Here is a 26986-nt window from a genome sequence, read left to right as displayed (position 1 = left end):
TAATACTTATGACAAAAACAAATGCATAACTTGAAACAAACAGCACAATTAATTTTGTTGCCATCAAATTACCAGGAATGGTTGATATATCATTGCGTGCCCAGCAGAAGGGTGTCAACACAAACCAAGGCCAAAGTTTAATTTTTGTAATCAAAGGATAAATAAATAAAAACATTTATAGCCTATCACAATCAATAACTTAAATGATGAAATATATAAAATGCATTATACAGTTGCAGTGAAAGGTACAAACCAAGGAGGTAGGGTCAAAGCTCTTTGTTTGAAGATCAGCTTGAGTTCTGGTATTGATAGAAAATAAATTCTCACAGAATCCAACAAAACTTACAGTGAATGATCAAGATTACAAATAAATGACAAGTGAAGAACTATTTTGGTAGAAAATGTATACTGGACGAGTAGTGAGCATAGAAGATATAAGGAAATCTGGTAAGTAGGCCCGACACCATGTGCTTAACACAGGTCACTATGTGCATATGGGAGTTGCGGTTTTTATCGAAGATGATGCCTGATAAGTGTTTGTGCGTTTGTTTTTATCTTACTGGTTCAAACAACCAATATACTGCAGGATAAACAATCCAGATTAAATCATAGCAATTTTCTCTCAAAATATGATTCCCATACCAGAGCTCAAGATTAGCTTTAACATGCACCTTTCGAGTAACGTACATCCGCTGGCCTGAATTCCATTGGAACCCTTCTGCTGGGCACATAACAATATACAGTCAAACCTGCTTTATTGACCACCTGTATAGAAAGACCACTTGTCTACAAAGATCACATTTTGTGTTTCCCTTTGAGAATGGTTTCTCATTGAAACACGTACTACAGGAACCTGTACATAAAGACCACCTGCCTATAAAGACCACTTTTCTTGTCTCCCTTGCTTGGGTGGTCTTTATAGACAGGTTTCACTGTACTTGGAACTATACAAAGGATCATATTAAAGAGAAAGTACAATGACTTCTTAACATTGCTCATTGATCATTGTTCAACAGAAAGAGAAATCAACAATGGCTCAACAAATTGACCTTTCAACTTCAAAATGGCAACAATTTCTTTACATTCATTTCTTCCACATTATCAAACAAATATAATGTTAATAAAAATTGCATGGACAAATATGGCATTTTGCAGCAAAAAATAAAGTGAAAAACATTTTTTTAATGTTATGCAAATTCAATGCTTGGTTTATAAATAAATTCCAAGTACCACAATCGAAAATAAAATAGGATTTCTAATGCGACTAGGCCTTGTGGAATGGGCAAGTTTATTATGGACAATTTTTGATGTGTCCATAATACATGAATGATATTGTTTTTCATTCTGCAATTAAACTTAAGAATATAACCTTTTTTGTATAGATAGTTAAAGGCCATCATTACAATTAGCCTTCATTCGAACTGATGTACCATCAAAAATAAAAGGGAAAAAAAACAGCTTTGTCTTAGGAAGGATATTTCATGTGCTTCTAGGCTTATAATGCAATCTATTTATTTTGTGTCCACAGTACTAGCAATAGACAATACAAACTAGTACTGCTTTATCTATTAGGTAGAAAAAAGAAATACAAAACAAGCTGAAGAGAAAATTCATTTACTTTGATATCCAATCTTCTTCAAAATATAAAGAAAATTTACAAATACTGGTAAACAAAATTTATGAGGACAATTTTATAATGAAATGAGATAAATAGACTTCTAAAATCAACATTTTTAACTACATATCAGTCATTTGGTACCCATTGCTGCATAGTATCATATCTTGTGGTTAATTCTTTACAAGGTTTATATGTACTAAATGTAAAACTGAACAAAAATGTGATTTTTCATATATCACTCAGTACTTGGAATAGTTCATTCACAAAATGAATCTTGGTAAAAAAAGGATTTGATCTGATTTCATATTCCTTATAGTTAAATAACTTGAACACCTTTGGTATACCCATAAAATTATGCAACTTTTGCAATGGTCCTCAAAAGTTTCATGATGATAAAGTGAAATCCCTTTAGTTTTTAGGATGAATAAAACATTGATACAACAATGTATCTAAGCACTTTACAGATATATTATTACCCCCGTCATCGGATTCAGGCTTACCCGCATACAATGTATGCACATTCTCCACTCCCCGGGGAGCACTGGAATGTTGAGTGATAATGGAGAAACACAAAGATACACAAACAGTAGATTAATATCAACCATTCACAACTAGTCCTATGATTTTTCTAATTGAATGACCTATTGAATCAAGAAATGGATTTTATACTCATATTCTTGTATCCCAGATGACACTATGGTTTGATTAATTGGGGGTCTACATTACTTGACGGCTATGTGTATGCTTGTAAGTAAGCAACAAGGGGACTGATGGCCTTAAGTCCTCTCAGAGGGACTTGGTAATGAGGATTGATGCCTTACCACAGGGTACTAGCAAATCAACTTGGTTTCGAACCCGAGTCCTCCCAGTTACGAGACCACCGCTGTACCATGGAGCAATCTCGCCAATCTGGCGATTAGTTGTTAAAGAAAATATTGCCATAGCATGTATCCCATATGGCATACTGAAACTTGTTACAAAATGCATAGGAATTTCTGAAATTGTGATTGGTCAGTCCTCTTTGGCAGCTGATTAAAACTAGAATATGAGTTTTAGAATCAAGCTTTTAGAATAATTTAAGTTATAATGATGAAATGATAAGCATAGCCAAGCTGTGGGCTTGTCCTCACTGCCCAAGAAGACTTGTGTCTTAAATAAGCCTCTACAGCCACCTCCAAACCGACAAACCTGATGGACCCAGTGATGAAACTGAGACCCGTTTCACAAAGCCTTTTTTTCAATGACAAATGACAAAAATCAGTGACAAATCTGCTGATAACCAATCAGAAGCAAGGATTTCAGTACCTTATAACAAAAACTGTCATTTGTCACTGATGACAAGTTTTGTGAAAGGCCCCCCAGGTGATGAGAGTGGTCATCTCCTCCGGTCATCAGAAGGATGAACGACAACCAAGCTATACTTACATTACAACAAACATAATGCCCAGCTTCATAATCTCTCTGAATGTTATTTTATCTTCCCCCTAAATGAAAAGTCCCCGAGTTTAAAATCCAAGTGAGAATGCAGACTAGCTAGACCTGGGACCCGTTTCACAAAGCCTTTTTTCAATGACTAATGACAAATATCAGTGACAAATCTGCTGATAACCAATCAGAAGCAAGGATTACAGTAGCTTATCACAGCAACTGCCATGTGTCACTGATGACCAGTTTTGAGAAACACCCCCCTGCAGTACAGCTCATGACTCCTCTGGATGTAACGATGGTGAAGCCGATGCACTGTTGCCTTCAGTGCTCTTGGGAGATGCTGATAAAGAGGAAGATACAAAATTAAAAAGTCATTATTTTTTACTCTTTTCTCAAGGCACTTACGAATGACTTATATTACCAGTAAAATTACCAGTATAAAAATAGCCCCAAATAAATATCGCAATTGTTCATTCTTAAAGCCCCTCTGAAGTTTTCGTAGGTCCAAATTAGGCTCGTTCAGATATGAATAGGTTAATCACGGTGGGCAAATAATTTTGACAACATAAAGTGTTTTATGCTTCAAATTTCTGTATCTCATAACAGAGAGCTTTACTAGAGGACACACTTTTAAAACAACTGATGTGGTATACTGCTGCAAAACTGAATGACCCTTTAATGAACTTTTGTCTGTCTTTTGGTGGGAAAATCATAGACACATTAAGCTTGATGGTTTGAATAGGTAGCATGTAAAATGCACTTGACAACAGGCATCCGGCTCTGCCCCTTTGGTCTTTCACATTCCCTACAGCATATGTTTTGGATTATTGAATATCATCCATTTCCATTTGCAACCTACGGGTAATGTAATTTGTAGTTTGTCTACCAGAAATCCAAATTAAATTGGATAGGCCAAAGAAAAAGGAATGTTTTTTGGATACACATGCAGGATGCTTGTATGGTGTTTGTTGCTTATTAACCCATTAGCAACTAGAGATGTTGTAAAAATGGCCTATTACTCACTGGAAGATGTGGCAATATTGCTCTCACTTTTACATTGTTCTGATCAATATGAAACATGGGCTATTTTTCTATGCAGAATCCTACTGTAGACATTGTAAGGATTATGCACGTATAACATTATCACGGTAGACCCCATAGAAGGATACTACAGCGCGTTGAAAACGGACAATAGCGGACGGGCCGTTCGGTGAGTAAAAGGAGGGGAGGTTTCGGACGGTATACAAGTAGTTGCTAAAGGGTTAAGCTAGTATGCAAAAGGGAGCACCTTACAATTTTCTCTTTAATTATGGGTGCTCTGCACATGTTCAAATCAGATTTACTTTTCTAGACCTAAATCACAGACCTTTACAATCAAGGGGTCTTTTAAACAAATACAAATCTTTTAAAAACATAAGTATGAGGGAAGTCTGTCTCTCATTTTTTTTTATAGGATGTCTGCTATTTAAAAAAAAAATCATCTGTTTAATGTTTTTTTGTATTTCACAAAACTGAAAATATCACATCAGAAACACATGTAGTTTACCTTTCTGGCCACATCTGTACTAATCAATGTTTTTACTGTAGGTGATTTCCAATAAGATATTACAGGTTTTCCCCAAGATTTGCTTGTCCATACAAGCCTGTGGATTCTCATTTTTCATTTCCCCTCACTCTTCCCTGAAACCGCCCCTCCTTTTACTCACCGAACCGCGATGTAGTATCCTTCTACGGGGTCTACTGTGATAATGTTATACGTGCATAATACTTACAATGTCTACATTTATCATTTTCCCCGAACTCTTCCCTCTTGACTTACTTGGTTTACTCCTATCACGAGAACAGATCTTCGCCACCTCGCTGTCCTCATCATCATCCTCATCGTCATCCTCTGCGTCTTCCTCGTCCTCATCCTCCTCATCATAGTCTCCATCTTTGGTATCTTGCGCTCCCGTCTGCCCCTCCTCCACGTCCGATCGCTCGGATTCTTCTACATGCTTCAATGCTTGTACTCGGTACTCGATCGCACAAAACAACTGCTCTATATCCTTAGGGGTACCCTGAAAGTAAATAATAATTAATAACGATGCTAATGTGGTTGGATGAGCAAGTGTGCGCTTGTAAAATGGCGACTGGCCAGAACACTCCCCAGGGAGTGGAGAATGGGCATACATTGTCTGCGGGTAAGCCTGAATCTGATAACGACCATGAAAATCTCAGAATATGCAGTTCTGATATAATAATTCCCGATGGGAATAGCAAATCGGTCGATTGTAGTCAAGAAACATTGTTTTAGAGCTAAAGCAATATCAGTCTTGAGAGGGAGCTATACAACATAAAGAGTTTGTTATTTACAAATTTCATCACTTTAGACTCGATTTTAACCGCCACGACGATTATTGAACACTGTAAAATCGCATATGCTTCCAATATGTTCACTTGAACCAAATTCATGACCCCGTCCCAAAACTTTGTATTACCTTTAATTCAAACAACTTACATATTCGCGACTTAGCTGGTGAAAGTCAAAACATGATGCACATGTTGTAGACAAAGAACTTACAGAGCTGCTAACCTGTCACTTTCAAAAGACATATTATTCAGCATGAAAAAGCATATTTTTAGGTGAACAAAACAGATTTTGCCTGTTTTTAATGTTTTTTGTTATTTTCCCTATAAAATGCTATTGCAATCATTTTTCTTTGAATAAAAACGCGTTCAATCATTGAGAGCTGCAGACCTGTCACTTAAAAAAAATCAAAAAAATGATTTGTTAAATATATTTACCTATTTTATCAGAAAAATCCTTTATCTAAAACATCACAGAATTTTAGTCAATGAGTACAAGGGCTGCTGAATTGTGGCGCAACACACGATGATGTTCTATGCCGAAGTTGCGGCACCCATTAGTGCTTCATTGCGTTCGAATCAAGGCAAGTCTGGAGTTGAAATCAACTTTGTACATAAGTCAATGCATCAGCAGGTCTGGTGTTTGTTTTTTATTTGGCTCTTTGAAGATACCATCACATTCGAAGGGCTTGCGAATGGGCGAAAAAACTGGTAACAAAATCGCTGATTTCTTGATTTTTAGCGCTTTTTTGGTGAGGCTGTTTCTTAAAACTGGGCTTAGCCCCTCGTGAGCTTTGGAAATATGGCTCTGATTCCGCACTTTTGACAGCAAAATTTGGCTTTTGGGATGAATTTTGGGAAGTTAAATCGGGACTTTCTTGTACTGACACGGTGTGTGTAGTGCAGTGCACTGATATATCTCATTTGCGTGTGTATACATGGCCTGGGGAAATGTGCTTCTTTGAGTGGTGGATATCCCCTGTGTTGTGTGCAATGTACATGCGAGCACGCTGCAGGAATCGCCAACACAAAGCAATAGCAAAACTATGCATATGCTCGTTCTCACAGCCAGCCGCTAGCCACATTCGCACAGCCATACTCAGAACTTTCAAAAAACGTATTTTGGCACAGCAAAACGTACAGACATATTTTCCCCAAAAAACACATACTACTTGGCAGCTCTGAACTTACCGTAATAAGGAAGACTTTAATTGTGTCAGATTCTGCATCCATTGCAGATATACGTAGGTTCTTATTGGTGGCTTTCTCTATCGTCATTCCGCTCCAGATCTTAGTGTTGAGAATCAGACGCAAGCTGCCCTGGGTACGCATCACTGTAAACAAACAGGGGGTGTCAGATGGATTAATGACAGGCAGTTCATTTCATCTGACAAACAAGTAAATAGTTCAAGATAAACTTGAATTCTGGTAAAAAAGAGAAAATGAATTCTCACAGAAAAAAACGAAACTTACACTGAATGTTCAAGATTACAAATAAATGTCATGTGCCAAACAATTATGGTAGAAAATGTGTAATGGCTGAGTAATGAGCATAGAAAGATAAGGAAATCAAGGTAGGTAACCCCGACACCATTTGTGTAGTTCCATATATAGCTTTCTGTGTACAATGCTTGTTACTTTGCCAAGACTCGGCCAAATTTATTATGATTTTGATGACTCCAGAACTTTGCAGTGCACACCAATCCTTACATTCTACATGATCAACTGTTTCTGATCCATTCCACACCTTTTCTTCCACAATGCAATCGCATTACCAGAACTCACCTTTATCTTTAATGACAGGCAGTTAATTTCAAGTAAAACACAAGTTACTGTAATAGTTCAGGTGTTAAAGGTAAAGACCAGTTCTGGTCATGCAATTGCATTGTGAAAGCAACGTTGTGGAATTGATCAGAAAAGGTTGATCATCTAGCATATAAGTATTGGTGTGTACTGCAAGGTTCTTGAATCATCAAAATGATAACAAATTTGGCCCAGTCTTGGTAAAGTTTCAAGCATTGTACACAGAAAGATGTATGTGGGACTATGCGATATCTATCTAGGCCGGATAGATATGATAATTGACCAAATATATCAATTAGTACGCGGATTCCCGGGAAAATTTGTATCATCATGCATTAGTCAAAACATATTCTTTCACATGATTGGTAATAAGAGCTTCCATTCCATTTTTGAGAGGGGGGCGTTTCCAAAACTGGTCTATACCTTTAAGCATTCTCTAATAAAGTTGCAAGATACATAGTTCTTGTACTTTGCACACAGATTAAGCCTACCTTTCAAATGGAATAACATCAATATTACTTCACGAACTGTGTAGAGTTTCATCTTTATCATTGTGATACATATTCATGCAAAAAGTTAGTAATTAATATTGAGAAATTTAAATTTTAATGATTTTATTCACAAACCTCCATATGCTATCTTTCATGCCTAAAATCTCATTGTGCAGACATGGGAACCTTCATTTTTACAATGTCAAAATGACATGGCTGCCTTTTCTTTTAAAAATTATGTTGATCTTGCTCAGAATTTAATTAGATTTTTGGCACGTTTACTCTAGAATATCAGGAATAGTATCAGAAAGCATTAGAAAAAAACGCTAGAAAATCCTATCAAGCCAATCTTAGGGGCACAGACATCGAGACTCCGTTATAGAGTGACAGAGAAAGATTGCTTAGTCAATAGGGATACCTATAAAGTTAATTATGATAATTTTGTTCACCCAGGGAAGCATCATCAGTATCACCACTGTTCTTCTTGAGGGCCCAGCAATTATTATTACACCAACAATTGCACCAGTACTCGATAGGCCTGTCTACATCAGCTCGATTTTGCCAAACTACAGGTATTTTAACTATCCCGATCTCAAATTAGCCAGTTAATTTGCGTCTTCATCAGCCCCCAGTTGCAATTAGCAGGATATTCAGTCGAGAAAATATCCAGAGAAATCTTGGTCTTGTTTCCAAAATATTCTGCTTTTTGGGAAATAGCAGGCTAAGTTGCGCCTGTCCCAGCTAGTTTGTGATGAGCGTATCGGTCTAGTGAAGACGCAATTTCGAGCTTCGGGATAATATCTTGAGTCTGAAAAAAATTATTTGGCAAACTCGAGCTGATGAGGACAGGCCTATTTACACTGGGTGGAGAGTGGAAAATGTAGATTAATCTTGCCAAAGGATATTAGAGCCAGGCTAGGATTTGAACCCTTAACCCTTGGACTGAGAGTCAAGTGAATAAACCACTATACCATGACACCTCCACAAACTACAAGGGAACAAAGATTTGAATCTCTTAGACAATGAAAGAAAACTCATTTACCTAGTCTTGATTGGAAGGCGGAGTCTGGTGCTGATTGACGGCTGTCATTCAATCTGATCTGACCACGCCCTCTCTCTAGCCAATTCCTCTTCACATTGTCAAATACAAACAGCTTACCATGGGACTGCAGGAGAAGAAGAAAACAATCAAATAAGCTTTTAACTCTTATCCTACCATAATGAATACAGCCTAATGCCACAGGGCTAATCCCCATTGTGCCAAGCCTCAAATCCCCCTGTGCAAGTTAATTTTGAGATGAACGGTACTATGGTACTATTGCGTGCGGAACACTAGGCACAGTGCAATGGGCATGAACAATAACTGCGATTACGAATGCGAGCATGCATGCACAAAGCAGATAAGCGGTAGCTCGCTCGCACGAATGAAGCAACCAATCGATAGCGTGCTCACGTGTACAAAGCACTACAACGGTAGAGTGCAAGCAGCCTTATGGCAGGATATGAGTTAAGAATACTTTTTACAACTTATTATAATATATACAATAAAATATTCATGGAAGTAAATAAAAAGTAGAATAAAATAATGCCTCCGGCATAGCGGAGGCATAAAATTCCTAATCAATACTAATAGATAATACCAACAACTGTCTTTTGCTAAGAAGTATGTTAAAGTACATTACTATTCTGGTCACTAGAGTAATTAGAAGTCTCCGCTCGATTGGAAGCAATCATAACCCTTGAGGCTCCTAAAGAAGCATTCTATGCAGTTGCTAAATTGCCCGGCCCACGCTACGACATTAGCATCTATAGAGCTAATAAACATAGGGGGTGTTTCATGAAGCTGTGCATAAAGTTACGCATGAATTTACGAAAGACTTGAATATGCAGAGCTCAATGGGATTCTCAAATCCTTTTAATTGCATAAGCTAAAGTTGAAATATGCAGATGTAGATTAACCTTATCATAATTAACAAAACATTTTGATTTTGATTTTTGATTTTATTTCTGCAATTTTCCAAATATAATAACAGAACACATAAACGTAAGGTATAATACAAAATATACAAACAATGATAACTTCAAGTCAAAATATATATATTTTTTTTTACATATGTACATATAAGAACATATATATATAACATATTGTTATAAATTTAAAGTATTATCCAAACTATCAGTTGAAAAATTGCAGGAGACCGCAATAATAAGTGAAGCTTGACTAGGATGGCGGCCTCAAAAAATGCAAATTGTATTTTTGGCTACAAATCAATTGAGATTGTGGGAAATACAGTCACACTGTGTTAAAATGTCAGGAAAAACTTTGGGCATCCCATTTGGCTCTTCATATTCAACTCATTTGTAAAATCATTCGTAACTTTAGGCATAGCTTTATGAAACACCCCCCTGTATGGTGTATAAGCTGTGTGGCCGAATATCTTACCTGAACAACGTTTTCTTCATCTTCTTCTCCCGTCACACTCTCAACATCCTCAAACTTTCTCCTCATCCTCTCCCTGGCCTCCTCCAGAGCGCTTGCATTCTCGGCTAATGTTTGTTGTTCTGTAATAAAATAAAACAAATACACATAGGTGTGAACAAGATGATAGCGGACACTTACGACTATACATAATGGAAATGTTGGGAGGAAGAAATTTCTTGAATGCCAGAGCACCTTTATTAGGGCTGCTCGGCTAATGCCAGGGTAATAACTACATTACAATGCTTGGAAACATTAGTAGGATGCGACCGTCATTGTTGGTCAGTTTTTGAGCGTCAAGTAACGCCTGGCTGGAATGCTCCCAGGGAGTGGAGATTGTGCACACATTGTGTGCGGGCAAGCACTGAATCCAATGATCGGGGTAATAGTATACCTGTAAAGCGCTTAGAGACGTCCGAGATGTATTAAGCGCTATATAAAAGCTGAATATTATTATTATTATCATTATAAAACATTTACTATATTATCATTGGAAGGAAACAAGACTGTATTAGAATTAGAATTGTATTACTCTGGACACAACATTACAGCTTATAGATATTCATGATGGAAGCTCAATAAAATCAATAACAGGATATCAGATGTGACCTAGAATATCTATTTATCTTCCCTTTATAATCAAACCTAACTGCACTGGGCTATTAATAGATCATCAGGATATATACAACATCAAAGCAAAATGTTGCATAGGCTGCTGGCTGCATGTACTTAGGGTTAAATTCTGCCGGTTGCATATGTTATTTTGGTAATTGGTTTGTTGTAGTAGTCCACCTGCACCCCCCCCCCCCCCAATCAGTTAAAGCTGGAGGAGAGACTGAGGTTCACAGTGATTCAGACAGCTTTTTCCCTCCCAGGCACAGGTGACACCAAATACTTAATAATAATGCTGAACATGAAATCTCAGACCAGAATGAGCAGAAGTGCAAGATTTAAATTTTCATATTCCATTACAAAAATTTGTGTTGAGGTTTAGATGGTGGCGGTGGTAGTTATTTTACCCGACTGCTAAGAAAGCATAAATGCTTGTAAGTAAACAACTGGACGGCCGACGGCTTTAGGTTCTCTCCGATGGACCTGGTAATGAGGATTAATGCCTTACCAAAGGGCACTAGCGCATTGCCTTGGTTTTGAACCCAGGTCACCGGATTACGAGACCACTGCTCTACCGACTAAGCTATCACGCCTCCTCCAAAAGAAAAACGAGACTGAAAGACTAACAGAGTACACTCACCTTTGGTTTTCTCAGGGGATGTTTCATTAAAGCCATCACTCTGAAAGCAAAAGAAAACACAAACATTTTAACATGTCATCTAACGTATTGTTTTTAAACAAAATTACTTACATGTATATCACAATTTACAATCATTCCTTTTTCTTTTTCTGTTCATGATATTTTTTCGTACTTTAACTTATTACTGAATTTTTAAATCTACTGTTCGTAATGCATTTTATATGATACAATGTGAGCAATGTACTTTAACTTATTACTGAATTTTTAAATCTACTGTTTTTAATGCATTCTTATATGATACAATGTGAGCCAATTACTGTTAGTCTTTGGACTTTTTATTTGGTATATTTTTAATAAAACCAAAATTGAATTGAATTGAATTGAAAATAGTCACAAAGTTGACAGAATTATGTTCAGGAGAGAGAGGGAGAGGTGTCATGGTCGAGTGGATACGTCACCGGACTGTAGATCACAACGTCCACGGTTCGAGTCCTGCCGCTGCACTTATGTCCTTTGGCAAGACATTGATCTACTTTTGCCACACTCAACCCAGGTGATGTAAATGGATACTTGGCAGGTACTAATTCCTTGAAATGCTGGAGCGCTGTAATGGCAGCCATGTTAAGGCCAGGATAATAATCGGGAGCGCCAGGAGTGTCAAGTCTGACAGATACGAGCGCTATACAAGAACCCAATATCATTATTATTATTATTAAACTCACCTTGATTCTTGAAGCAAGGTTGTTACCAAACACTAATTCACCAGCTGATTGTAATTCTCCTTCTTGTCTGTTAGGACTCTGATGATAAAAACAAAGGATTCATATCAATACATGTTCTTTATTCTTACTCTGACATGGATGTTCCTCTGTGAAATAGATTGTATCTGTTCATTCCTCCTAATGAGCCTAGACTTTGAAATATGATACCAATAATCAGTTTGTGATTATTGTTTGCGTCAAATTTCAATGTCAGCAAGAGTGATGATCTTGATCATGTTGGGTACATACAATAACAGAAATAATTAATTGTTGTTTTTGTTTATTCATGTTTGAGACATCATAATGAAACATAATATGCGGTTTGGAGAAATGTGGAGGGGGAGAGAGAGGGGGAGAGAGAGAGAGGAGGAGAGAGAGAGAGCGAGAGAGGAGGAGAGAGGGAGAGAGAGAGAGGAAGAGAGGGATAAGGGGTGGCGGTAAGGGTATGGTAGTCTTACCGTTACTCTTTCATTCATGTTTTGTCCGAAAAGGAATGATGATCCTGATGAGCTTGATAGACTGCTTGGACTGTCTCCAGAACTGTTCAAATCTCGGCTAATTAAAAAAACAAAAAAACTTACTTCAGAATGAACATAAATGAATGCTATGACTGTGGTTTTGTCCATATAAAGGGGCTTGATACTTACATATTTTTACTTTGAACACCTTGCGCGCAAAGACAACATATGTTTTAATTGGGGCCCTCGGGAGAAACAGGAATCACATTTTATGCGTATCAACTTTTTTCTTCTATAAATTCAAATCTATGTGATATTTGTTAACATATTAATGATCCTTGGTCAACTTCATAACTTCGGTAAGCTCGACCACTATTCTAACTCTGGATTTCCTAATACAGTCAAACCTGTATAAGCGACCACCTCTCTATATAGGCCACCTGTCTACAGTGACTGTATATGAAACATTGATCACGTGCAGGTAAAAAAAAAAATTGACAAAATAGGTATTGCGCAACCTTACTTAAAGGGAAAGTCCACCCCCAAAATAAGTTTGTTTCGATAGAGGCAGAATAATAAGAAAATCAGGTGAGTGAAAGTTTGAGCAAATTCTGAATGAAAATAAGAAAGTTATGAATTATTGAAGTTGTGATCAATCAAATACAAATTGGCAACTCTGTGACTTATTATACAAGCTCTCCTTCATTTGCTTTGTGCATAATATTCCATGAAATCATGTTTTCTTCGTAATTGATGACGGAATATATATTTGTTCCTTGCAGGGGGAGTATAGAAACATATTTGCAATTATTATATTTAGGGTGCATGTATGGTTAAAATTTTTCTTGAGGGAAAATGACAATTATAGATTTTTTTAGTACTGAGCCAATGGAAGTTGAGCTCGCATGATACGTCATAGAGTTGCCAATTTGTGTTTGATTGATCACAACTTCAAAAATCCTAACTTCCTTATTTTTAATCGGAATTTGCTCAAACTTTCACTGACTTGTTTCTCTCATTTTTCTACTCCTATTAAAACTACCTTAATTTCAGAGTGGACTTCCCCTTTAAGAATATTGGTTGCATTTACCAAATTCCTCAAGTTTGACAAAGCTTATCAATGTCAGACACGCTTTGCAAAATGAACTAGAGAGTACATCATACTTAACCTTGCAGTTCATGAGGAAAGGGAAATATGGAAATTTAAGTATGAATAATGGTGCCAAAATGCAAGAAGTAAAAATAGTTGTTTAATGTAATTGGAATAACAATCATAATATTTGTTGTCTTAATTCGGCCAACACAGGAAAGACTTCAAACCTGATTTGTAAACAATACTGGACTCATCTCCAACTGGTCAAATATTTCCTGCATTTGACAGCAAATTGTATTCCTATTTTACCCACTGCAGTATTATTACTGATATCTGGCATTTCTCGCAGTATTGCCTTGCCAAGAAAAATGAATTAGCAGTTTTGGCAAAGTGTTTATTGACACTAGCTACAATTCTCCAGGCTAATTCTGCAATGTATTAAACCACAATAACATGACTTGTAAAATTACAAGCATAATAATAGTTTCCTGTTGCATATTTGAAAGAATCACAGACTGATACATGTATATATATACACAGAATACCAATATTGCACATTAAATCCAGTCATAATTTAAAGAAAAGGTTGAGTTCTGGGAAGAGGTGACAAATAATTTGTGAGCGCTATCATTGTTGTTATGCAAATAAGAAGAACATCAGATAAAAAATGTTCCCTGAAAAGCATGGCTCTTCAAATGCCTACATATTCTAAATATGACATTTTACAGCTTAAAAATGTGGGCCTCATGTTTATGTCACCTGTTTGTGTAGACCCATATACAGCTTTCTGTGTACAATGCTTGTTCCTTTCACCAAAACTGGGCCAAATTTCTTACCATTTTGATGATTCCAGAACCTTGTAGTACACACAAACACTTATATATATGCTACATAATCAACACTTTCAGATCGATTCCACACCATTTCTTTCACAATGCGATCGCATGACCATAACTCACTTTATCTTTAAGTAATGCACTTTGAGGTAAACTTGAGTGAAGATGCATTTCTCTTTTTCTACAGTAATTTCATCACGTTTTTGCCTTTAAATCAATACACAATTTGCAATATTAAAATGCGAGGAAGAAATTGATCCTACTTACGTGTCATGTTTACTTGCAAACTGCTTGAAGTAATTCTCTTGCGTCGCTCCCTCGTGGCTGACAGGATCGGGTTCTTTATCGGCTGAATTAGAAGCGTTACCATGGCAATCCTGCTCCGTGAATCCAATCCTATAAGCACTATCACGGAACTTGCCAAACACACCAAAACCCAAGTCTCTTTCACTTGTATCACGGGTGGTGAAAGGTAGGAATAATTTAGTCCTTTTGTTCGCCTCGTTATCTGTTTCACTACTATTGTTCTCTGCCATTGCGAAGGGTACACTGTGAGCTCCATCGGGCTGCATTGGGTTGACGGGCTTCTCCTCTCCTCCTTCATCTAGTCAGATAGGGACACGAACAGAGAAGAAAATTACCAATACGCTTAAAGCCCCTCTGAAGTGTTGGGAGTCTCAAATTCCCTAAAAATTTGATGGCAATATTTTACTTAAATTGTATCATAATGTGAAAGAGGATGTCATTTAAGACACACTTCTGCAAGGATTTCCCCAAAAACAAATGTGTTTGAAGATAAATATTGATAAAAGAATACATAATTTGGGTTTTCTATTGTACACAGAAAATTAAACCTAAATTTTGTATTCTTTCATCAATATTCAACTTCAAACACATTTTTTTTGAAAATCCTTGCAGAAATGTGTCTTAAATGACATTCTCTTTCACATTATGATACAATTTCAGTGAAATTTTGTCATCAAATTTTTGGCCTACGGATATTAGAGAATTCAATAGAGGTTACACATTGGAAGCCATTAACGCTAGGACAGTGCTTACTTTCGTGAATGTGATCCTTTTATTATCATTACCGGTATTATCATTAAAGTTAAATTTTACTTGTCCGGATATTAATGAACCACACTAATTATAATTATAATTATAATTTCAACCGTTCAGGAATTCGCCTCTGCATTCCCCGCACTAGGCGGGAACGCTTCAGACGCTCATTTATACCAGATTCAACTCACATGTTCAACAGTATGGTAAAACGAGGGCAATCAATGTAGACACTGTACCCTTTTTATTTTTTTTCTTTCCTCCATTCCATTCCTATACAAGTAATCAGATCTTATTTTTAGATGAAACGCCATTGATGTTATGTTGTTATTATGTTTTATAATCTGTTTAATTTTGTACATTTCCTTGTAACACACAATTGTACCAGTGAACAATGAATTTCCATATCATGGACAATAAATCAATTCAATTCAATTCAATTCAAATTCACTATAGGCAGTGTCAGACAGAAGCCAATTATCTAGAAAAAAGCTATCTAGATAATTCGCTGTTTGTCATCAATTATTCCGCAAAAAATCTTACAACAAACCAAGAAAATTCTCCCTTATTGAGAAATTTCACAGGATTTTCACAGGAAATTTCTGTCTGTCACCTGTCTGTCACTTACGTAAGTGAATTATCTAGGTAATAGATACTGCCTGGCACTTAATCTGTAGTTTGTCACAAAGTTGCCTTTAGAAACAAAACATTGGAGTTAATAACTCACCTTTTCCATGGTTATTGAGTGCTGAAGGTCTCAATAATGGTTTGTTTTCATTCTCTTTCTCCTCACCATCTATACAAAATAACAATGATAATGATAATCATAATAATAACAACAACAACAACATCAACAATAAAACCAATGGTTGTTGAGTGCTGAAGGTCTCAATAATGGTTTGTTTTCATTCGCTTTCTCCTCACCATCTATACAAAATAACAATGATAATGATAATCATAATAATAACAACAACAACAACAACATCAACAATAAAACCAATGGTTGTTGAGTGCTAAAGGTCTCAATAATGGTTTGTTTTCATTCTCTTTCTCCTCACCATCTATACAAAATAACAATAATAATCATAATCATAATCATAATAATAATAATAACAACAACACTAACATCAACAATAAAACCCATGGTTGTTGAGAGCTGAAGGTCTCAATAATGGTTTGTTTTCATTCTCTTTCTCCTCACCATCTATACAAAATAACAATAATAATGATAATCATAATAATAATAATAACAACAACACTAACATCAACAATAAAACCAATAACAAGAAGAAGAAGCATAATAATATCAATAATTAAAAACACCAATAATAATAACAACATTCATGATTATAATCATAATAAATATAAGGATAGCAGCATAGCAAACATTTTATTTTCTATTTCCGACAATATAATAATACGTTCAAATCAAAATGTAAAATAAGTACATGGGCAAGCGTGACCAGGCCAGGGCCCTGTCATACAAAGAGTTGCGATTGATCCAAATCAATCGCAAGTCCTCTTATCATTCAAAAGTTTGCAGTCTCCTTTCTCTACAATGTACATCGTTGTGATTATATCAATCGTAAATAAGTTGCGATTGATTTCAACTCTTTGTAAGACAGGGCCCAGATGTTCACTGGCTATTGCATGTAAACAATCAGAGATATTGTCTTACAAAGTCATAACTCTGTTTTTTTTAAAGCCACTTATGATAAATCGGCTATAATGTGGTTTTGGAAACCACTCGTTCGTCTGCACGGACAGGCTTGTGTGTAGAGCATATTTTGTTGTGTACTTAACTATGTTTTGTACCGAGGCAGATAACAGTGCAATACAAAGAGACATTTTTATTATCAAGTAGATATTTGGGAATTCAATTAAAGAGAAGGTTGAGTTCTGGGAAGAACATCAGCTAAAGGATGTTCCCTGAAAAGGAACATCAGCTTAAGAATGTTCCCTAATAAAAAAATAAGCATGGCTCTTCAAATGCCTTAATATTCTAAATATGGCGTGTAACAGCATTAAAAATAGGGACAGATTTTCGTGTAGTCCCATATACATCTTTATAGCGATTCCACACTGTTTCTTTCACAATGCAATCGCATGACCAGACCTCGACTTTATTATAATAATGCTCTAGATGTAATCAGAGAGATTATCTTACCTGAATTTGATGTAGGAGCTGATTTAGCCTGTCCATGGATCAGGGTAGGTGGGTTGAGTCTGAAAGTAGGCTTGCTAAAACCATCTTCTGAATTAAGAAAAACATTTTCATTACTCTTTATTTTCACTTCCATTCCATAAAATGTACATGTCTGATCACAATACTATCCCCTTTAAGTACATGTAAGAGCGGGCTCTCATAAGGCCTGTCTCCATCAGCTTGAGTTTGCCAAATAACCTGCTAATTTCAGACTCGGGATATTATCGGGATATTATCCCGAAGCTCAAAATTGCGTCTTCACCAGACCGATACGCTCATTATAAACATCCTCGGACGGGCGCAAATTAGCGGAATAGCAGGATATTTTGGAAACAAGACCCAAGATTTCTTGGGATATTTTCTCGACCAAATATCCCGCTAAATGCAACTGCCGGCTGTTGAAGATGTAAATTAACTGGTTAATTTGCAATCAGGATAGTTAAAGTAGCGGGTTATTTGGCAAACTCGAGCTGATAAAGACAGGCCTACGGGAAATTTGACATCATTAGGGTGTTTACCCAACAACAGGTGTTGTCAATCACCAGGATCAGCCTTCTTTTTAAAGACTGACAGGCCTTTTGTAATCTCACTTTTCCCTCACCAAAGACTCTCTGAGAGACTACGGGTTTGACGTGTGCAGACTTGTACACACATTAATGGTATTTCCATTTTCCACCAAGTCTGGTGTCATCTAATTATGGCCTTCTGCACATGGAAACTGACGACCCTCTCCATTTAATGTTCCAAAAAAATACCAGTTGCTTGTTCACATATACTTGTGCAGACTCAATAACATGCATAGATTCAATCAAGACCTCTAATTTCTTTCTATGTAAAAAAAATATGTAATTATTATGTCAAACATGTTTTATATAATTACCTATTAAACTAAAATTAAGAAAAAATAATTTAAAAATGCATCAAATAACTGGAAAGTTTACAATATCAAAGTTATGAATATAACATGACAATATGCATGTAGAAATCTCAAATTGACAAGTTCTTTGACACTAACTGGTATGTTACTGGAGAATTCTCCACATTCGTTAGCTTAGATGTAACAAGGAAGTGATACACAGCACTCACCATCAATGGCATTATCATCTTCCTCCCCCATTGTTGGAACTGTAATACAAACATATACCAGTATAGATTCAAATAATAATAGCATGATGAATAGTACATGGATTTCTGGTGTCTTTGTAATTAAAAAACAATGCCTTAAATAATGTACTTGTTATTGATTCTTCATCAAACAGTGCCAAAAGATTTTTTTTAATTTCCAAAAGCTCAATCACTTATGATCCCTGTGTATTTGGATTTCTCACTGCCAATAATAGCATGCAAATGTGTACAATAAATCAATGCACATTTAAACCAATGCCTAAGTAAAGTTCTATTAAAGGGATCCAGATTCTGAAACAAAATTCTGGATTTAGCTCATGATGCAATGATAATTATAAACCTTTAGGTCAGTCAGGAACCCAATGACTTTTACAAGCCGATCGCCTGTCTGATTATCAAGATATTTATGATTGGAATTACAAATTTTGAAAACCGTTCACCTGACGGTTTTCATAACACTACAGTCTATTGGGGAAAACGAGTATGGTAAAACTGGTCACTCAAAGATTTTTTACTTTTTTGAGGCACTTCTTGATCATTATGAAGCGAGATTTTTTTAGGGCTTCAAAATTACACCATATCACAGACACATATGACACGTAGGGCCGTGTATCTCAGATTTAACATTGTTAAACGATCCCTTTAATGAAATTGAATTTGAAGTAATAATACATTGTGTGTTATCAGCAAAATATTTGTGTGAAGTAATGAAAACTTCCTGGAAATCACAATCACTGAAAACACAATTAGCAGACCACATGTACTGCATGTACATGTACCCATCATCGTTGGTTTTATTTATTTTAAGCATTCTTTGCTCTTTACTTAAATGTTGTACATGTACATGTACATTTCTATCTAAAATTTGATGTGAATAATTCATTTTTAGTTCTCAACATTCATTTCTCTTCGATCTCGTCAAGAATAATTTGTCCCACCATTAAAAGTTATTTACATTTATTTTTCATTTAAAAAAAGAAAGACTTTTGACAAACAGAACAAATTGCCACATTCAAAAGATGTAAATATAAACTGAAGGCAGCATAATAAGTAAGCACTCTAAATACTCTGAACAAGATTGCAGCCTTTAATATACAAACAAAGACTGACAGTAATTCTTCAATTCCTCTCACAGTATACATAGAATAGTAATGAGATGAATTGGTTTTTATGACATACATGCACTTGGGGCAAAGACAGCTCTCTGTGCTATGACATCATCATCAGCCTTAGGGAATTCCCCTGGTTCTTCTGGTTTGAATTCTAGGATTACAAAAGAGAAAACCAGACTACTGACAAATGCTAAAGTAACAAGTACAAAGGACAATGAGATGATGATCTTTTGTTTTGTAACATTCTAATACAACTACATGTATATTATCATACAGAATTAACACTACACTGCACCTTACTAACTTGCACACATACATGTATGTCTGGATTCTGTACATGGTTATTCATAAATGTACATCACATAATATCTGCACCAGAAGAGGATGTTGCATTTGATGACAAACCACTTTGTTTGTCATTAATGATACATGCAAAACCTTGACATATCCGGCATTTCGAAGAATATTAAAACTTCCTTTTTACCCAAATACACTGATAACAAAACGGGAAGATAAAGATACAATCACTTTGTAGGCTGGAACCACAATTAGCCAATTGATTAAATATTTGACAACTTTCATGATAATGTCAAAAAGTTCAATGGCACCTTTAAATATTGGTTAGCTTAACACAGGAGTGCCTGGATCGTTAGATAATCTTCTTGAAATCCCCAAGTATTTGGAGATTGTAGAGTTTTGGAGCAAATTCATTGAAGCTAAATTATGTACTTCCTGCCTCTCTTCCTTCCAAGAATCAAGTGCCAAAAATGTTATGATTAACCCTCACACTACAGTGCGACCCAGAAGAAACGAAACCGAGAATTATCTATGTTTTATCATAACTTAATCACAATTATAATTATAATTATAAGGCAGGCAGCCAGTGAAAAAAAAAATTGTTTAATCAAATTATGGAAATGCAAGCATCAATTTACACAAACAGAACTTTGTTATTCCTGGCTCAATTTTTCCTGATTGAGGTGTCATATGAAAGAGCAGAAAATGAATTTTCTAGAAATGTTAATTTTTCTTCAAAATTCAGATACCGCCCGCCAAATGACTTTTCGTTTTCCTTCCTTCAAGTTACTTTCAATCACTCATGCGTGAAATATGTATCATATGAGTTGCATCAAATGAAAGAGGATATTCTAAGCTTTACAAATATGTGTCATTTATTCATTATAAATTGTGATTAAGTTACGATAAAACATCGATAATTCTTGGTTTCGTTTTTTCTGGGTCGCACTGTACATGTCCTAAATCATATCATACAAGATATCATGGTCAAGATAATATTTGTTTATGAAGAAATATAGGACAACTCTTTAGGGCTATGTGGATTAATATTTACTATATTAAAACAGGTGGCTTTGGCAATTTTTTTACTGGCAATACACTTTCCCAGTAGCAAAAAATCAATGTTTTTATTAAATAATTTTGGGCAGTAAACTCTCAAAGATGTGGAATGCCTTCATAGTCTGAAAAATTACATGTACAAAAGTCTCTGGTTTAAAGTAATACACTAGTAATTTGAGCAATTTTGATAAGAATGTCACATTTCATTTTTTTTTAAATGTCAGTGCAGCTAGTAATATTGATATCTTCTCTTGTAAGACAGGCTCCTTTTCTATTAGGAGTGTTTCATTTTTAGCTGCTCTCTATTCATTTATCACTAATGTGCTGTTGAATATATTGGCAGGTATACTTAAATATTTCAAGTGTACTATTCAACATTTACGAGTAAATACATGTACACTGTATGAAAGATTCAATGCCCATTTTGCATAAAATCACTGCTTGCAAAAACATAATGAAAAACAAAAGTTTAAAGTAAAATGATTTGTAACTAATCAACACTTCTCTCTCTTTCATGAACTTTGCTTGGAAGTACATGTACATGTGACTTAGCAGGGGGTGTGAATGATATGACATGATGTTGAGGGAAAGACAAAGAGAGAGAGAGAGAGAGAGAGAGACACACACACACAGAGAGACAGAGAGAGAGAGAGAGGGGGGGAGAGAGAGAGTGAGAGGGGGAGGGAGAGAGGGAGAGAGAGAGAGCCACAGTACCTTTATTGATATCATCAGGTCCTATCTGCTGCTCTGCTGGACGCTGAGAAGACAAAAATAAACACCATGTTTACATCAATAATTCTTCAGAGATTTGCAATTCAAATGTACAAAAAGATCATATTAGTGTATTGAAATCCTTCTCTGTACTGAACATCTATTATAGTACATGTGTTTTGTTGTTTAATAGTAATGACTAAACCTTACATCCTTCTTCCTTCCTTCATCCCTTTTTCATATCCTAGACTGCTTTATATATATATATAGCAGTATTCCCAACTGGATAGCAATCGTAAAGCACACGTGTACATGTATGTTTATTTTTCACTAGGTTTTAATTACCAAACCCCAATTCTACTATAGAATGTTATCAACTAATTTGATACAATCATGCTAGCTGTCATTTATTTAGAAAATTCTCAACATTTTTAATTTGGCTTTCTTCTTACATGACAAGTTAATGTAATTTTTCATAAATCTGTATTTGGATTTCATGCATCATGTCATGGCCTACACAAGACATTGATACATTACTTTACCTATGAAAGAACAGTACTATAGTACCACTTGAAAAGTAGTACAGCAGGGTAGAATACATTTGCATAGTGTCTGAACTATGAATATCATCATCATCATCATAATCCTCATCACCAATCACCACCATCATCATCATCACCATCACCATCATCATCATCATCATCATCACCATCATCATCATCATCATCATCATCATCATCATCATCATCATCATCATCATCATCATCATCATCATCATCATAATCATCATCATCATCATCATAATCATCATCATCATCATCAATCACCATCAACATAATCATCATCATCATCATCATCATTATTATTATCCTTATTATTGGCATGATCAAAAATTAGTATTAATCACCCACATCAATTTGCTTTTGGAATTGAAATGCCCAACTTCTCAACTTAAGTGTACAGGTACATGTACATGTTACTAATATTAGCAAAACGTTTCAAAGACTCACTTCTTTCCGGAAACCATACCCTAGTCCTATCTCACTGTTATTCAAATCTGGTCAAAATTTCAGTCTAATCAGGATTTAAAGGCCTGTTATAATATCTCTTATGTTAAGAAATGACATGATTTTATATGGAGCACTATTTCTCTTCTTCTTTTAATGTTGCATTGTTTAAACAAAATATAATTTATTTATAATAAACATTATTTTGATAGTGATAATTGAGCTTGTGTGAGGTATACCTTGATGCCTTGTTTGTCTTGGTCCATAGCAACCGATGCTTCCTCTCCATTAGACAGCTCAGGGTTACACGAATCTCCTATACAGGAATAATAAAACACATGCAGACACCAACTTATTAAAGTAGCCACCCAAAGATTCAAAAGTGTTTTGAATCGATGCAAAGGGGAAGCCTTACTGATCAAATATAACTTCCCTCTTCAAAATATCTTTGGGGCCCGCAGTAATCATCTCTCATAAATGTTTATTTGATATCCAGATTTTCTGCCTTCAGCGTTCCTCTCTGTAGGGCATCAAGATTTGTGACATCACATGCGAGACACAGCAAGCCACAAAGCCATTTTACGATTTTTTTCAGCAAATTAATCGTAATTTTCGAGAGAAATTTTTCCATCCATATATACATGTACATGTAATTTGTCCTTATTTGTCATGAATTTTCTTTGGGTGACTTACAATGTAAGTATTACCCCAACATCTTGACATACTATAGTCCATCTCCCTAAAGGTGTTACATACATTTACATGTACTTGTAAAGGTATAGGTTTGAAGTTTACGGCTCAAAGTGTCCTTGAAATATTGAGATTTGTTAAATGAGACAGAAACATAGAATTTAATGGCCACTAACCTCTGTCCCAACAACCCTAAAATCTAATCATTTCAGCCCACTTTGGCAGGGCTACTCAACGTCCAGACCCGGGTACGCATCCGAACCGCCGCGCATGTCAATACAGACTGCCTGGAAGGCTTTGCTTCCTTTTTTAATTGTCACTATTCCCATTAGTTCAGATATAGACCTAAAACCACCTTTATTTGAAAATTGACTAATATGTTCAAGTTCTGTCCATCTTTTCAATGATTCATAGTACATTGAACTACTTCATATGACGACTATATGAATGACCCTGATAATTTTTCGCCGAATGGCTTCCCATATTTCGTACCTTTAAGGTTTTATGGAATCCACATCTGGACCCTCTGAAACCCTGCTCTTTGGTGATACATTTCAGTATCAAGGTATGGGTCCGTTTTTTCAACTGATACTTTAAAATTAGATATCGCGAAAAACAATTGCTAAAAAACAAGAATTTCATGGATTTGACTTTGATGATCATATGCTTACATGTACATGTAGTTATTCTCAATATCTAACTACTTTATGCATATTATCACTAAGTTTGAAGCAGTTTTAAATTTAAAATATTGAAACAGGACTGAAAACCTGAAATTTCAAAGAAGTTTTCTTTTCTGACCTTTGACATACCATACTTATACCTATCTCTTATTTAGGCCTCTTAATTTATTTTTAAAAAATAAAAAAATAAAAATAAAACAAACAAATAATTAAAACAAATAAAATAATAATAGTAGTTAAAAGTCATGCACTATATAAATAATCTCATGTACTAACTCAAATAAACTAATAAAGCCCACAAGTGTTTTGCTTTTGCCTGTTTTTGCAGTTGATTTTCTCCTGATATACGTTAACAAATAAATAAATAAACCCTCTAAACATACAGGTACACGACGCCCCTTTGTCTATGCCAGAGTGACCTAGGTTGAGTTTATCAACCGAGAAGCGTACGGCGTAACGTAACTCGCTGGGCTGGTAAGAAGGCATCATAGAAAGGACAGGGCTAGCGTGAATTGGAACTGTGTGCGGATCGTGGTTTAATTTGAAATAATTTTTTGTTTTTGTTTTTTGTTACATAACACTGGGTAGACTATGACTAATATTATATTAAATGAGATTGGAAAAAAATAATAACATTACCAAGACATTAAGAGATGCGATGAAATTGGCAACAATGGTCAAATTTGACTAATATCCATTACATGTATAATACCAAATGAAGAAGAAGAAGAAGAAGAAGATTATTATAATCAGATCATCTCCCTAGGCCTAGGGTGGTACACCCCATCATCATGTTACATGTAGATGTTCATAACTTAGATATTGCGATAATGAAGCTAAAACCTGTAATTTAATAAATTGACCTCTATGAACTTTGAACTTCTTAGTCTATATCAGATCATGTTCCAAGTGTTATACATACAATCATCAAGTTTGAAATTCATATATCGTGATAACAAGAGAGCGGGATAAACACAGGGACTGACGGACATCCTGAAAACATTTATAGTGCCTCCAGCACCAACTTCCGAGGGCAGAGGCAGAAAAAGTGTTTAGAAAGTAGAATAATACATTCTATAACGCTTCTGAAATTTTCGCACCGAGCATCTGAAAAAGTGATTCCATTGATTCTGTTAAAGTAGCTGCGAGAAAAAAAACTAACTTTTGAATCCGACTATATTCATTATTGTAAAGGTGAAACTTTGATTGGACAAGTTTATCAAAATTCAATGCTTGGAAACATTTGAACTTTGAAGTAATGATTATTATCAGATATCTACCGTAATTTCTCAGATCCTCATTACGGTAAATAACTTCACACAGGCGCGCGCCCGCCCGCAACCCACCATCGGTATGCACTTGTATTGTGCAGCGGTTTGCCATGAAACCTGTGAAAAAGTGTATACTAATATCAATGTTTTTCTGAAAAATACTCCAAAAATAACAAGAAAATTGACACGAAACAGGTAATAAACATAACAACTTTTAGATTATGATCTTTATTTGGACATTTTATGAATATTTACTTCATTTTGGGTATGTTCTCCACGCCGGAGTTACGGGTCAAATTTTGCATATAGGCTTCTGAACAAGCGCTGAATCGGGTTAGGGCGAGGAATCACCTTTTTTTTCCATTTAAAGACTTCTTCAAATTATAATTTCAAATTTTCAAGTGTTTGGACAGATGCCCAGAGGAGTCGAAGACATTGTAGACCCCAAGTCAAAATTGTAATTAGACCTAGATTCTACAAACCTCTTTACATTTCGAAAAAATGTGACCCAACCCGCTGTTAGAATCGTTTTCCTACCCGGGCTCTGCACTGGAGCTCAGACGTCTTTGGCGTCTGAGCTCTTTAGGCAGATGCATGAGCATTGAGCAATGGTTTATTTCACCAGAATACTCATAGATTCCCCAATTGTATCCAAGTCCAAGACTTTGCACATTGCAATTTTGCATTGCGAGCGCGAGTAACATTGAACCAATTCAGTAAACGCATTACATATGGCACAATAACAAATCAACCATTGGCATTAGCGCGGGTTTTTCACAACACTCTCAAAAAAAGTCTCAACAGTCGCACTCATGTCGCACCGTTATCACCAATCAATCCAACAATCTGAGTCAGTTTATAACAATATTCAACGGCAAATTAATAATTCATGACAAAATCATCAAATATGTTGTAACGGGAGTACAAAAATTAAACAAGCCATTGTTATAATACGAACCTGCAAGAGCAGTTGCAACCGGTTGAGATTCCGCCATCTTAGTTGATTTACACAGTCAAACCAGTAAAGGGACTGCATCAAAAGATAGATGTAAAACGCAATAACGGGTACAGCGGTACGTTGCTTGGATTCTAGCAATGCTACTACTGTTGATCAATTGTACCTGTCTTTTGGGGTCTAGTCTTGATGAGAATAGTATACATACGTAAGTAGTACGTACTGCATTGTGAAATAAAAAGG

The 26986-nt window shown here is 35.7% G+C and overlaps 1 protein-coding gene across 5 annotated transcripts; it reads right to left on the bottom strand.

Moving 5' to 3' along the window:
• Positions 1 to 1506: 1506 nt before the first annotated feature.
• On the bottom strand, positions 1507 to 26986 carry LOC591690 (ran-binding protein 3). Of its 5 annotated transcripts, XM_030996255.1 has the most exons (17): positions 26747 to 26918; positions 23384 to 23460; positions 22141 to 22183; positions 20138 to 20221; positions 18920 to 18958; positions 17795 to 17881; positions 16499 to 16554; positions 16355 to 16367; positions 14836 to 15172; positions 12640 to 12736; positions 12143 to 12220; positions 11421 to 11460; positions 10133 to 10251; positions 8732 to 8855; positions 6587 to 6729; positions 4866 to 5106; positions 1507 to 3386 (listed from the first exon to the last, which is right to left on the bottom strand). In XM_030996255.1, the coding sequence occupies exons 1-17, from the start codon at positions 26781 to 26783 to the stop codon at positions 3319 to 3321; spliced, it is 1683 nt and encodes a 560-aa protein (XP_030852115.1). In that variant the 5' UTR covers positions 26784 to 26918; the 3' UTR covers positions 1507 to 3318. The 5 variants fall into 5 exon arrangements, with proteins under 5 accessions (XP_030852115.1, XP_030852116.1, XP_030852114.1 ...); XM_030996256.1 differs by lacking the exon at positions 16499 to 16554 and having other exon boundaries at positions 16355 to 16423; positions 17795 to 17878; positions 26747 to 26986; XM_030996254.1 differs by lacking the exon at positions 16499 to 16554 and having other exon boundaries at positions 16355 to 16423; positions 26747 to 26917.

The sequence above is a fragment of the Strongylocentrotus purpuratus genome, unplaced genomic scaffold (genome assembly GCF_000002235.5).
Source record: "Strongylocentrotus purpuratus isolate Spur 01 unplaced genomic scaffold, Spur_5.0 spur5_scaffold_3, whole genome shotgun sequence".
NCBI lineage: Eukaryota > Metazoa > Echinodermata > Echinoidea > Camarodonta > Strongylocentrotidae > Strongylocentrotus > Strongylocentrotus purpuratus.
Note: the sequence above shows the minus strand (reverse complement) of the source record. Positions and strands in the feature narration are given on the sequence as shown.

Coding starts and splice junctions, on each gene's coding strand:
- LOC591690 (XM_030996255.1), bottom strand. CDS start 26,783: ATGGCGGAATCTCAACCGGTTGCAACTGCTCTTGCAG. Junction 20,222..22,140: donor ACCTGATGATATCAATAAAG/GTACTGTGGCTC, acceptor TTGTAATCCTAG/AATTCAAACCAGAAGAACCA. Junction 17,882..18,919: donor AGATGATAATGCCATTGATG/GTGAGTGCTGTG, acceptor TTCTTAATTCAG/AAGATGGTTTTAGCAAGCCT.